This window comes from Emys orbicularis, chromosome 9 (genome assembly GCF_028017835.1).
Source record: "Emys orbicularis isolate rEmyOrb1 chromosome 9, rEmyOrb1.hap1, whole genome shotgun sequence".
Classification (NCBI taxonomy): domain Eukaryota; kingdom Metazoa; phylum Chordata; order Testudines; family Emydidae; genus Emys; species Emys orbicularis.
In genome coordinates, this window is record NC_088691.1 from 74,300,439 (window position 1) to 74,314,115 (window position 13,677).

Here is a 13,677-nt window from a genome sequence, read left to right on the forward strand (position 1 = left end):
CCTAGGCACCAATGGATCGTGTGGTGACCTTAATTCAGGATTTTCTGGCTTTTATCAGTTTAAGTCAAGATCTTTAATCAAATTTTAACATAATTTTTATATGTATTTATCAACAGCCTGGAAAAGCCTAGCAACTGAAATGTCTTTCACTCTTTATTATACTTATTTTTTTAAAATAATGCTTTATGATTTTTTAAAGGAGATATAAACACTGGGGTAAGAGGAAAAATAAAATCATACTTAAAATGGTTGATTTTTCTAAATAGCACTATGATTTTTTTAAGGATATATATATCTATATCTCTATATCTATCCTTAAAAATCATAAATTTTATATATATGAAATTTTATATATATACGAAAAACACTGGGGGAAGAGGAAAGATAAAATCAATCTAGCTACAGTATTTATTCTGAAGATTTTGGTGCACCAAAGTTGACAGCCAGTTTTCTTGGCTTTCGTTTGCTAGAAATGTTTGGTGTTGATTTGTTATGAGGAACGCCTGGAGTAGCTACGTTGTCTTGAAAAGAAACAGCAGACTGAACAGCTTGAGGAGATTTTAAAGGAGTTGAAGTATCTTGTTGAATGAGCTTGGTGTCAGAATACATTAGCTGTTCATTCTTTAGTGGTACAGCTTGAAGGGAGCTCTGGAATTCTTTGAACTCGAAATTTTTCTTGCTAGCAGCCCTTTTTTTAGTTACCTTTAAATCAAATAAATATTATTTAAAAGAATGTAGTCTCACAAAACTGCAAATATACCACTATAAAAATGCATATAGAGCAGTTTAATAATTTTCTAAAACTAAACAATGTATCATGGGAGTGTCTTTGCAGCTATCATATCTCTATTATAAGATTACACGATTGTCACCCTGAAGCCTAGAATATTGTGGAGTCAGTGTGAAGACATGGAAACAGCTACAAGCATGGTTGAGAGCTCTCTTTGTTCAGAATATCACCATGTTGAAACATCACTGGCATTCAGGGTCTGATACGGACCAGTTTTTAAGTTCTCGGCCATTTTCAACTTATGTATACACTTGACTTTACAAGTTACAGCCATGTGATAGCATGGGCTTTCAGCTTGTATATAAATACTTTTAACATCTTTTATAAAAATATGATCTCGAGACAATTCCTGTCATGCTTACCTGTAGAGGAATAAACTGGTTGTGAGTACCAACTGGTACAGTTCCTGCAAGAGGCATATTCCCGGGATATGAACCAGGATAGTAAGATTTGCCATGAATAGGCACTGGAGCTCTCCATGGCATTGGACCAAACATGTGAGATGATGGAGGCATCATATTAGCTGTGAAAAACAACAAACAACTTTTAGTTTCTATTATTTCCTTTTAGGAGGGTGGGGAGTTCTCCAAACCCAGAGTATCTCCAGGATATTTTTTCACTTTGCTTCTTTCACCACAAAGGCCCTGTTTTACAACTGAGGAGGGCAGAATGCACTCTCTCTGGATCCAGTCAACAATGCAAAGACTGAGGAGAAGTGGGGGAGCAGTGCCTGCTTGGGGAACTTGAATCCTACACTATTGCTAACTGCCTAATTGCTGGTCACTACTGTCACAACCCTTCTTACACTCTACAAAAATAGCAGAGCATTAATGGTACCATGGGAATTTTCAGCAGGCTTTCTTGGGTTGTTACATCACGACATTGCTTGGCAGAGGGTGGCAGGCTTCCTACATAGTATCTCAGGGAAGTACTGAAAAGACTCAGGAGAGCTGGTTCCAAAAAATATGACAAAGAGTGGCTTGATTTGCCAATTCACAGATGATTGTTAGCTATAGGAGAAAATACTAGAGAACTGTTGAGATGATATGGAGGGGAAATCACAAAAGCAGAGCTTTCTGGCAGGTCCTAGAAGTAGATGCGTCTTCCCTCCTGCTGACCAGGACCAACAGTTCTAGACTGCTTCCCATTGTATTCAGGAGAAAAACCAATAGATAGCACATTGACATATGTCCTGAGAAGAACAACCGAACAAATGTTAAGGTGTGGAATTCTTTGTTTTTAGTGTGTGTGTCCAGGAGAGGAGGTTCATGAATTTCCATTTTCAAGGAGGTTCAGAGGTACATTTACATACAGCAGGACCTAAAATGGTGTTCTCTAGAAGTCACCCATCTTCACAAAATCCTATTAGAATTACAGTCAAGTTTTCAATTATTTGAAAAAAGTGTATTACTCAAATACCTACCAGTGGGTTGGGTGAAGACTGGAGGAATGGATCCAGGTGGTACAGGACCTCCCATGGACTGATAATTTGGAAACACCGGTGGAGGTGGCGGCAAAGAAAAGTTCACTCCTAAAGAGCTCTAGTTAAGAGAGAATAATTTATTATAACAGGCTCAATGCAATAAAACAAGACAAAGATACTAGGTGTTATACAATACACTGTTCTCACCAATCGTTGTAATGCAAAAAATGCAGCTCTCTCCTTGGCTTCATTTTCAGAGTGACACTGAGGTCCATGTACTAATAAGCCATTGGATAATTTTACTTGACAAACTGTCATGGTCTAAGAAAATAACATAAAATAGATTTTTTTCATGAAAGTTTTTTTGTCATCACTATATGCAAGCAAACAGAAGAGCTAAAAATTAAGACAGATTAACATAAATTAATACAATAGTTTTTAGTATTTTATTTTTGGAAATGAATCAAACCAAACAAGAGGCACTAAGGTCTCATCTACACTGGGATTTTAGTTATTAGTGCAAATTCATAGCAAAGGGCATGATTTACATGTGTGCAGCTTACTCCATCGGCCTGTAGTTCTACCTATAAAACAAGCCTTACCTGTGGTGTTCTGAGGAAGGAGAAATCTGGTTGTGGCATTCCAACCAGGGAACAAATACGAGAGAGTTCAGATACTGGGGTAGACAACGCAGACTGTGGGCCAAGGAGAGGGTGACCTCCAGTTTCCAAAACCTGAGCATTATGAGGGCCTCCTACACTATGAGGCTTGTTCATGTAAGCAGCTATAAAAAAGAAAGAAAGAAAGAAAGAAAAAAATAGTATCAGGCAAAAATATAAAATGACAATTCTAAAACACCAACACAGAAGCAAGTGTGGGGAAATAGAGGGGGGGGGGGGGGCTTCTTTTTGATAGCCAGAGCTTTGAATCTGTGGGCCCCGAAATAAACCCTCCAACAGAGATCTGTTATGCTGATGGCCTTTACACAGAGTAGAGCAGGCCTAAAGCCTGAACAACACGATTCTCTGCCAAACTCGGTCAAAGGTAATGACCAGAGGAGGGGAAAGGAAGGAAGGAAAGAAACACAGAATAATGCTAAAAGCTGCAGCAAGAAACTGCTTTAGCAATATAATAACCGCAAGTTTATGAAATCGCTCGAAAAATAGAATATCCGCTTACATTAAGAAATTGTTTTTGCAAAGAGTTAATCATCCTTGCTGCTACAGCTATTTGCAACATTTTCCAATTCCAGCTATCTGCAAAAATAGCCAATCATAGATCCTCTTTAGGCGTCCCATGGAACCCCCCCAATCTTTAACCAAAAGACCCCGGAAAATAACGTGTCTTGAGAAATGTACCCAAACTGGTGCCAAGTACCACCCCTGGGGAAAACCACCAAGCGCCCCTCTACCCAAATAAACACCCACTTCTTGGAAAATTAATAAGGAAGGTACCGGGGGGGGGGGGGGGGGGGGAGAAGAGACTGACCCCGACCCTACTTTCTTAACTCGCGGTTTGGGGGAGGGACTAACCCCAACCCTAATTTCTTAACTCATGACTATTGTTTGTACTTTGCTTGCGGTTTGACGAAATAAAGCAGCCTGCGAGCTGCTGCTCAGGGTGTTAGTCTCTGGACTACACCCCAGTGCACTGGTATGTATGTCAATAAACTGGCCTCAGGCTTGAGTCTTTGAACTAAAATGACTGCGTGGGGGTCTTTGACCACAACACAAGTATATTTGAATACATTCCTGGTATTTTCAGAATGTCTGACTTTAATACTACGCATTCAAGAGATTACTTGGGTAGTGTAGGGATTTCCAGTGCTGAATTGTAAAAAGGGGATAGAAAATATGGAAAATTCTACTGTTTGATCCTGAAAACCAGTATCAATAGCAATCTTTTTACTAATTGTAGAGATAAGTTAACATAAGGCTCTTTTGCCTATTTTGTCGAGGATTAGCTGGTATATGTACATACCCATTTTTTTTGTTTGTCTATGCTGCATGGCAGCCCCATGGGAATCCTGCCTAGCAGAGGAAGCAGGAACTTCATTAATCAGTGGCTTCGTTTCATTCTTGGTTTCTATGTCAGAGCCATCAATCTTCAAAATTTCTTTGAGCATCTGTGTTCCTTTCTTTAGAAAAGAAGAAAATATTCAGTAATCCAACGAAGTTTAGATAGCACTATTCAAAGTGAATAAAAAATACTGCATAATGATAACCAAAATTGCAACTTTTGATTTCCCTGAAAAGTAATATTTTACGATTAACTATATATGTTATTTGCTTTAATAAAAGTTAATTAAATATCATTATGTTTAATAAAGTAATATGTAGTTTTGTTTGTAAACAGAAGTATAAGAAGCTAAGAAAGCAAATGCTAAATTGTCACCCAATGGCTCCCACAATACACAAACCATAGCAAAAGACTGTGGAGACAGATGTTCTTCATTGGTGACTCTTTCTTCCTTTGGATAAGATGATTGCACTTCATTTTCTTTGGAAATTTTCAAAGATGCTAGAAGATTTTCAAGTTCATAGTCCTTCTAAGGAAGAGAGGTAAGAAGATACTAAAAAATGAATGTAAAACTTTGTACTTAAAATAATAAATGCCATGACCAGAAATAACTGGTTTAAAGAAAGATTAAGTCTACTTCGGGCTATTTAGTTTTGTCAGTGTCTGATCCTAATGTGGCTCTCTATATGTGGAACTCCATTCAAGTCAATGGGGATTGTGGGCATAGATTGACTTCCAAGTTGAAAGTATCTAAGCCAGGGGTAGGCAACCTGCGGCTCGCGAGCTGATTTTCAGTGGCACTCACACTACCCAGGTCCTGGCCACCAGTCCGGGGGGCTTTGCATTTTAATTTAATTTTAAATGAAGCTTCTTAAACATTTTAAAAACCTTATTTACTTTACATACAACAATAGTTTAGTTATAAACACACGAAACCTTAAATTAGAGTGAATAAATGAAGACTCGGCACCCCGCTTCTGAAAGGTTGCCAATCCCTCTAAGCATTAAAGGGCCAAACTAGTCAGAAGCATGCTCACATTTAACGAGCCAACTCTTACCTTCCCAGCTATACAGGACTCATCAACTGAAGCCTTCTGAATTACAGGCACATTTGGACTTTCATTCCTCTTCAAAAGCTTAACATTATATTTATTTGCTCCTGCAAAATTCTGAAAGAAATTGCAATATTGATTATTACACACTAACACCTCACAGTTAAAATGTAGATCAGCTGAAAATAATCTGCAAATTGTATTTCACAAGCTATCATTCTTGTATCTGAATGGACTACACCCTAATGGAAAATCCATGATAACATCTATGTTTTGCAATTATAGTATCAGCTTTAAACATCCGAAGCCAGAAAAACTGCAGAATAATGAAAACAATGGAAGAGATTAAAAAAACTTCTGACATGCTTGCTAGCATCAGTCTTGGAATGACATGTCATAATATGTATCATGTCTGACAAAAGCATCACCTCTCATTTTCTGCCTGTAAAGGCTCCAAGAACAATGGTACAATGTTATATAAAATTTCTAAAGGATAAAAACTGCCACAAATACAAGAACCTTCTGATAGCTGGCAGCAGAATTCACTGAGCTGCTCAGTGGAGAAAATTTGTAAAATGACGAACTAGAAAATAGTAATAAAAACAATTAAATAATTATTGGAATACATGTTCTCAATATAAGAGGAAATATACCTGTTTATTTGATATTTTGTGTGTTTGACCTTCATTTCTTGGAACTTTAGAATCTTCTTTAACTACAAATAAATTAGTTTACATTATCAGCTGCGCAAAGGACCATTTCTTTTTAACTGCTTTTAAAAGATACGAAAATAATCAAATTGACTCCAGAAACCATTATATGTCCCCAGTTAGTTTAAATCAGAATTATATTTGAGTTTATGTATCAAATATTTGTTAACTCCAACTTCACTGTTCCTATGCACTTTTCTTGACAGGATAAAAAAAGCAAACATTAAATTTATGTGATAATGCTTATGTAGCTTTACTCGTGTCTAGTAAACATGTTTACTTTTGCTTCCAAAGGTTGTACATGCAAAACATCCTCTATAAGTTTGATAATGTGGGTCAATTTGTAGAGAGGTCAGATATGCTTAAAAACAGCCAATCCTGGTCCATTTGGGCTCAGTGGGACCAGGATTTGACCAAAATATTACAGTAAAACCATTTGTTTATAAAACGTTGATGGCAAAGAAACTCTGCAGATATTTCTATAAACAATCAGAAACACAAGCCAGGTTTTTCAAAACTAGATTTCTAATTATAGTACTTACACTTTTTAAATGGCTCCTGTTTTCTTTGCTGGCCTTTAAGGGTACTCTCATTGAAGCCTGGTTTGTACAACTGGTTGTCAGTTCCTGGCTTTGTTTCTTGAGGTAGGATTGCACCCTAGGAATTGAAATATTCACACATTTAATATTAACCAGAAGACAGACACACAATCATTTACAATCTTTACAAGAGGTCATCACCTCTTTCTACAATTTTTAATAAAGTTTTATCATATTACACAAAACTAGCTAGTCTGATCTTTGATATTAGCCTAAAAATGTTTAACCTTGTGATGAATTCAGTGACAATGAAGAGATAACTCTATATTCTACGTTGTCCATACATAACATATTTTCTCTCTAAACAGAAGGAACTTCAGTGAAAATGTTACTCACAATGTCAGTTATACACTAACCTTTTCATTCATATTTTGTTGAACATGTTGAGATTTTCCAGACCCTTGCAGTGATTGCCAAATGCTGCAAAATTCATCATCTTGTTTACTCTGAGCCTGGCAAAATATTTTTAAAAAAACCTATAAATACAACTTTTGCATCAATAGAGATACAAATAAATTCTTAAGGCTTGATTTTCAAAGGTACTGAGCAACTGCCCTTCCCAATGACTTCAAAAAGAATTTTAAGGTGTTGGTAACTTCTGAAAACTAGGCCACAAATATTTATACTATGACTTTCCCTAAGTGTTTCCCTAAAAATGTTAAAATGGGATTAGTTTGTTTTGATGTTTTCCCTTCACCAGTAACCTCTAAATATTACTAAAATGAAAGAGTATAACAAAATGCATTTCAAGTTTTCTTCCAAAGGCATGCATGTTCCCAGGCCATTATCTGTTTCATTGCTAAGGCATTGATCTTGCAAACCTTCATCCAACAGATCTACTCACTTGAGTAAAGTTATACATGCATTTGTGTAGGAATGGGGCTCAAATATGTAAACAACAATTATTAAGAGGATCTTATGGCTTAAATGGGAAGATGCGTATAAAAAAATCAAAGATTTTTTTGGATTTTTTTTTTTTAAATTTAAATCAGTTTTTTTTTTAATTTTGTCATTTAAATTATACTACATTTTTCTTTTTAAAAATAAACCTGTTTAAATGAAATCTGATTTAAATATAAAATATGTTAAGGCTTAAACTTACTATAATCTCTTAAATCATTTAAATAAAAATAAATATTCTGAATCAATGAGCCTCTATCAAAAACTTTGAGTTAAATGCTCCTTTTCTATATAAAAAAAGAATCAGGGGAAAAATTCTAACTCTTGAGGTCAAGCTTTATACATATGGCACAACAGATCAGCTTAAGTTACTTAGGAGACTGTCTCATTTTCAAGAGACTTAGGTAAGTAGGAACTTAAGCTCCAGCCACTTTCACTTAGACTTATTTGAAAATTTTCCCAGGCTGACCTGAAATAGTCAGTTTAATTCACTGACTACAGTTACTCCCTCTGTTTAATAAATCATTTAGTTGGAAAAGTGAAACATGTTTCAAAAAGAGAAGTTTATGGATCCAAAAAAGTTAAGGTTTTGTTTAATAAAAATAAATTTTATATGCTGTTTTGCATGTTTAATTAAATTCCAGTTACCATAAATCATTAGCAAAAAGTTAATTATCTAGTAAATAAGCAAAATATCTTTCACCATTTTCTTATCTAAAATGTACAATAAGAATCTAAAAATAAGCAGCTATATAATTGCTTAAATAAATGAATACAGATAGTGTAGCACAAAGATGACCAAATCTAGCAAAAATGCTCTATTTAGTTGTAAATCAACACATTTTAATGGATATATCAATGACAATGCACCATTCTTTAGAAAATAACTGAAGTACAAATGGAAAAGTTAATTAAAATTGATTTAATTCAAGGCTTTCCACTTGGTGATTTAAATAATGATTTAAATTGCCTTGATTTAAATCAATCCATACTGAAATGGGGTAATACACTCACTTCCTTACAGACTCATTAAAGGCTGCCTCAGTCTGAATCTGGATTACAAAACACCTGTGTTTGACATGGGTAGTCTGGCAGTGCTAAAAATCTGTAAAGCCATGGCAAAAGGACACAACTGTAAATAGTGAGCCATTACAAATACTAACAAGCAAGCTGGAAATCCAGCCATACTCACAGCAACAGCTTAACTCTTACTGTGTATTCATTTGAATCCATTATCTTTTTATACTGTGATGATCAGGATAGTGTATAACTTCCTTTTGGCAAGTATACTTTGCTAAACAACAACCAATTTAATTTTCCGTTTGATTGTGAGTGATATTTGCACCAATGTTTTCAAAAGGTTTAAATCCATCTGCACATAAAATGAATATGGATTTTTAATACCCAATAACAAATCATAACACTTACTTTTTGTTTCTGATTGCTGCCCAAAAATGATCCTTTCTGTAGTGAAATGGAATTGCCCTGATTTTCAGCCCTGAGATTGTAATGCTGTCTTCCATTCAGTTGCTAAATCATCGATTTAAAAAAGTAGGTAAGAGGTGTTTCATTGTTTAAGTTATTTTGTAGAATGATTTTTCTTCCACAGATTTACATTATGAGAAAATTCTTAAACAAGAAATCATCCCTCAAACTCTCATTGTTCTTTAAAGAAACTGCTCATTAAGATAAAATAGTTAAATTAGGCCTATGACAACTCAGTCTTATTCATGCCATTTTTCTTGTGTATTATATTTCCAAAATGAACTGAATTCTCACCAAGGTACAAAATAGCACAGGAAAATTAAGTCTTCAATTTATTCTCAGCAGGGATACAATCCTGATCCAGAGGAACAATCACTATTGATGGGGGTGGGAAAAAAGAAGATAGTTGTCTTTCTGCCAAGGTTGCTAATAGAAAGGCTACTTTAGACACTTGCCCACTAGTAACTGGACTGAAGCTACCAACTTCTTTCACAAAGGCCATCAAACTGCTGTCAGAGGGACCAAGGTTTTGGGCAATTTGAATTTTGGATGGATCTGAATTAGTGTGTTAGTGAATTAGTGTAAAAGGCTCCATATATTACTGAGTCACTAAAATCTGTCTAAACATAACCATGAAAAATACAAAATTCTGTCAGTATCAATGAAGATCCAACCACAGTACTAACTCCATTTCTATGGAAAAAGGATTGTATATAAACTAAAGAGAAAGATCTTACTCGAGTAGGAACAAAAAGGGAACGTGGAGAATGGTTGAGACCTCCTAGATGCACTTTTTGTGAGCATACAGATGATGAATCAGATGAGCATGAGTTGTAATGATTCACAGCTGGTTGTGGTTTCACTATGGCTGTCAGTTTCTGATTTCCTGTTTCGGACCGACTACCATGAGATAGGTTAATTAAGGCACTTGTTGGCAGACGATAACCTCTAGCAGGTGAGCACCTAAACAAAAAAGAGAAAAACAAGTTAGATAATTGTTTTAAGTTGTTGATTGTCCACTGCCTGTATGCCTCAGTTAATAGTACTTTTGCCTCTGGGCTAAAAGGCCACGGATTCAAGACTGATAGCAAGACCTGGGACCATACCTAGTATTAAAATTGCAGTAATGTCCTTTGGCTATGATGTTAACCATATGATGTTCCCTCCTGCCTGCCTTTGGTGACTAGCCAAGTTAAATATAATACATAATACTACTCTTTGAGCTTACATAGCCCCTTTCAAGCAATGAGTTCAAAGCACTTTATAAATATTAGTTAATCATCACAGCATGCTTTTGAGGTCACTATTGTTATAACCATTTTACAGGACGATAAATTGACACACAAAGATATTAAGTGATTTGCCTAAGGTCACACTTCAAGCCAGCACCAGAATCAAAACACAAAACATTAGTGTCCTGGTTTCTAGTAACTTCTATATCACACAATTTCCTAAAAAAAGTGTCCTAAAATGGAAGTTGTAGGGTACTCAGTGCTTTTGAAAATATGACTACTGATTTAAGTACCTAAATATGAATTTGGGATCCATAATAGAATGAGCCGGCCCTTAAAGGGAAATTGGGATCAGCCCCACCTGTCCCTACTTTGCCTCTCAGGGGATGATTTGGGATGGTGGCTGGGTTAGGTGACCTGGATCACAGGGTAGCCCAAGAGCAAGGACTTCTGTACGAGGTTGCCTGCTCCCTCAAAGTAGGAAACCACCAGAGGGTAGGAAAGACCTAGAAGAGATCTCTCCATAGAGGGTCAGAGTCTGGAGTGGGCTGGCAGAGCTGGGACCTAATGCTTGATACAAGGGTGAAGGGAAGAGAGCTGCAGGGAACCCAGAGGGGTTCTGGGGTCAGGAAGGACTGGGGAAGAAGCTGTCCCTACCAGCCATAAGGAAAGGCATGTCTGGAGCTACTTGCAGAAGGAGCAAAATATTTTAGAGGGAATTAGGAGCTCAGGAAGGGCATGGAAAGGGGACAAGATCTAGGGAGACATTGCAGAGGAGACATCTGCATAGACTCTTCTATGGAGAGAAACCCACAGGGGGTAGAGTAGGCTTCTGGTGGTGAGGGCCTACAACAACTGGAAGAGATTCACAGGGAGCACAGTAGTCTCCTGTAGGAGGAAGCCCTGAGATTAGGAAGTGGAAGCAGAAAACTTCAGTAGCCTAAGGGAGCAGAAAAATTATTTGGATTTTCATTTGGATCTTTCAGTTACCCCAAAAGGGGGTTGAACTTTATGTCACTTGGCAGAAAGGCTGAGCCACAGAAGACCATGTGAGAGACAGACAGCTTGCAAGAGGTGCTTCAGCTCAGGATACTGGTGACATTAAGCATGGATGCAAGGGGGTGCTCCAAACTGGGAGTGTGCCCCACTGCACATTTATTTTATATTAATAAACCAGACTAGAGAAGGGGAGAATAAACAAAAAGCATTGGTTGGTTTAGCTGCAGAAAAGGGGACATTGAGGCAGCAGCAGGATCTGAAAATGGATGAGGCAAGAGCCTGTTACAGGAGCATAACTGTAGGAGGTTATTCACCCTGTGCCGTAACTGAGGCTCTTCAAGATGGTTGTCCCTGTGGGTGCTCTATTTTAGGTGATTCCGCACCCCTGTGCTTGTAATCGCAGATTTATAGTACCAGTGCCTGGTTGGGTTGCACATGCGCTGTCCCCGTCTTGCACCGCCTCAATTGGTTACATAGCACCATGCGACCAACCCCCCCCTCAGTTTCTTCTCTATCTCAGAGTATCCAGTGTGAAAACTCTGAAGAGGAGGGGAGAAGGAAGGGTAGTGGAGCACCCACAGGGATAACCATCTCAAAAAACCTCAATTACTGCACAGGCTAAGTAACCTTCTCTTCTTTTTCTAGCAGTATCCCTGTGGATGCTCCACTTTAGGAGACTCTAGAGTGCCCCTCGGTGGAAGGAAGGGGCTTCAGAGTTGAAGTCGTGACAGATGACAAAATCATAATCCGCATAAAGCATCCGAGGATGAATTCTGCTCTATGGCATAAAGTTGTGTGAATGTATGGGAGGATGCCCAGGTTGCTGTTTTGCAGATGTTCATAATGGGGACATTGTTAAGGAAGGCTATCAAAGCAGAAAGAGCTCTGATGGAGTGTATGAGAGTCCCTGGAGGGGGTTGTAGCTGTTGTTGGTGATAACAAAAGTCAATGCATCTGGAGATCCATTTAGACAGCCCCTGTTTAGATATGGCATTTCCTTTTGATCGTTCTGTGATGGAAAGGACAATTTTGGTGACTTTGTGAAAGTCTTTGTTCTTTCGATGTAAATGGCTAGCACCCTTCCGACATTCAGGGTGTGAAGTGCTGCTTCTCTTTTATTCCCATCGGGTTTTGGGAAGATGGGAGGTGAATGGGTTGATTAGATGGAATGAAGAGGCAACCTTAGGTAAGAACTTGGGATGTGGTCTTTAAGTAACTTTATTTTTGAAGACTGTTGTGCATGGGGGAGTGTGCCATAAGGGCTCCCCGTCCCCCGTCCCCCCGTGAATTGTTGTTGGGGCAGTGAGGCTGTAGCCTCCGGAGAGCTGAGGTAGGCCCAGATGAACTCCAGTTTCTGCGCTGGTGAAAATGCTGATTTCTGTGCATTTACTTGTAGGCCTAGACATGTGAAAAGAACTATTGTGTTTTAAGTAGCTTCTAGTGCCCCTTGTTGAATCAATGCTTTGAGTAAACAATCATCCAAATAGGGGAATATTATGACCCCTTGTCTGCATAGGTGAGCCACCACCACCATGAGAACTTTCAAAAATACCCGTGGGGCCGTGGACAGTCCGAAGGACAGAACTTTGTACTGAAAGTGGCTGGCTCCTAGAACAAACCTGAGGAACCTCCTGTGTGAGAAATGTATTGTTATATGAAAATATGCATCCTGGAGGTCAAGGACAGAGAACCAGTCTCCTCTTTCCAGTGCTGGAATTATGCTTGCTAATGTGACCATCCTAAAGTGTTGGGTCTTCATGAATTTGTTGAGTTTCCTTAAGTCAAGAATGGGCCTCCATCATTCTTTTTTTCCCCCTAGGTTAAAAAGTAATGAGAGTAAAATTCCCTCCCTCTATGTTGTGTTGGTACTAATTCTACTGCACCTAGGTGTATGAGATGGTTTATGTCCTGTCACAGTAGATGTTCATTAGAGGGGTACCTGAAGATGAACAGGGATTGAGGGGGTGTGTGTGGGGGAGGGACACCGAGGTAAATGGGATGGAATAGCCAGTCTCGATGATCTCTAATACCCATCTGTCTGACGCGATAGTCTGTCAAACTGGATGGAATGGGGTCAGACAGTCTCTGAATGAATGGATGGGAGGTGGTGGGTGTTTCCAGCACTTGAAATTGTGGGTATCTCGGGCCCTCAACCAAAATTGTTGTCTTGAAGTATTTGCTGGGCTGTCAAAGACTGGGACAGGGACTGTCGTCATCTTTCAGGTCTCTGCTTCAGTCTTTGAGGTTGTGCATAAGGCACAGACCGGAATCTTTGTGCTGAGCCATACTTGTCCTGTTTTTTCTTATTCTTAGGCATGTATATGCCCAAGGATTTCAGCGTTGCTCTGGAGTCCTTCAACGTGTGAGGGGATTCATTGGTTTTGGATGCAAATAACTTGGGGCCTTCAAATGGGAGATCCTTGACCGTTGATTGTACCTCTTTGGGAAACCGAGAAAGGTGGAGCCAG

General features: G+C 38.3%; 1 protein-coding gene across 3 annotated transcripts in view; it reads right to left on the minus strand.

Annotated features, from left to right (window-relative positions):
• Window positions 1-408: 408 nt before the first annotated feature.
• Window positions 409-13,677, minus strand: part of XRN1 (5'-3' exoribonuclease 1) — a 77,744-nt gene continuing 64,475 nt past the window's right edge. Inside the window, exons 31-43 of one of the 3 annotated variants that reach the window (XM_065410507.1) lie at window positions 9,716-9,941; window positions 8,922-9,023; window positions 6,950-7,045; window positions 6,537-6,651; window positions 5,938-5,999; window positions 5,291-5,401; window positions 4,633-4,761; window positions 4,194-4,350; window positions 2,816-2,997; window positions 2,421-2,534; window positions 2,214-2,331; window positions 1,153-1,313; window positions 409-702 (exon numbers count right to left, since the gene is read on the minus strand). In XM_065410507.1, coding sequence (XP_065266579.1) covers window positions 409-702; window positions 1,153-1,313; window positions 2,214-2,331; window positions 2,421-2,534; window positions 2,816-2,997; window positions 4,194-4,350; window positions 4,633-4,761; window positions 5,291-5,401; window positions 5,938-5,999; window positions 6,537-6,651; window positions 6,950-7,045; window positions 8,922-9,023; window positions 9,716-9,941 — 1,867 coding nt within the window. Of the gene's footprint in view, window positions 703-1,152; window positions 1,334-2,110; window positions 2,126-2,209; window positions 2,332-2,420; window positions 2,535-2,815; window positions 2,998-4,193; window positions 4,351-4,632; window positions 4,762-5,290; window positions 5,402-5,937; window positions 6,000-6,536; window positions 6,652-6,949; window positions 7,046-8,921; window positions 9,024-9,715; window positions 9,942-13,677 lie in introns of all 3 variants that reach the window. The other 2 variants (XM_065410509.1, XM_065410510.1) reach the window with 2 other exon arrangements.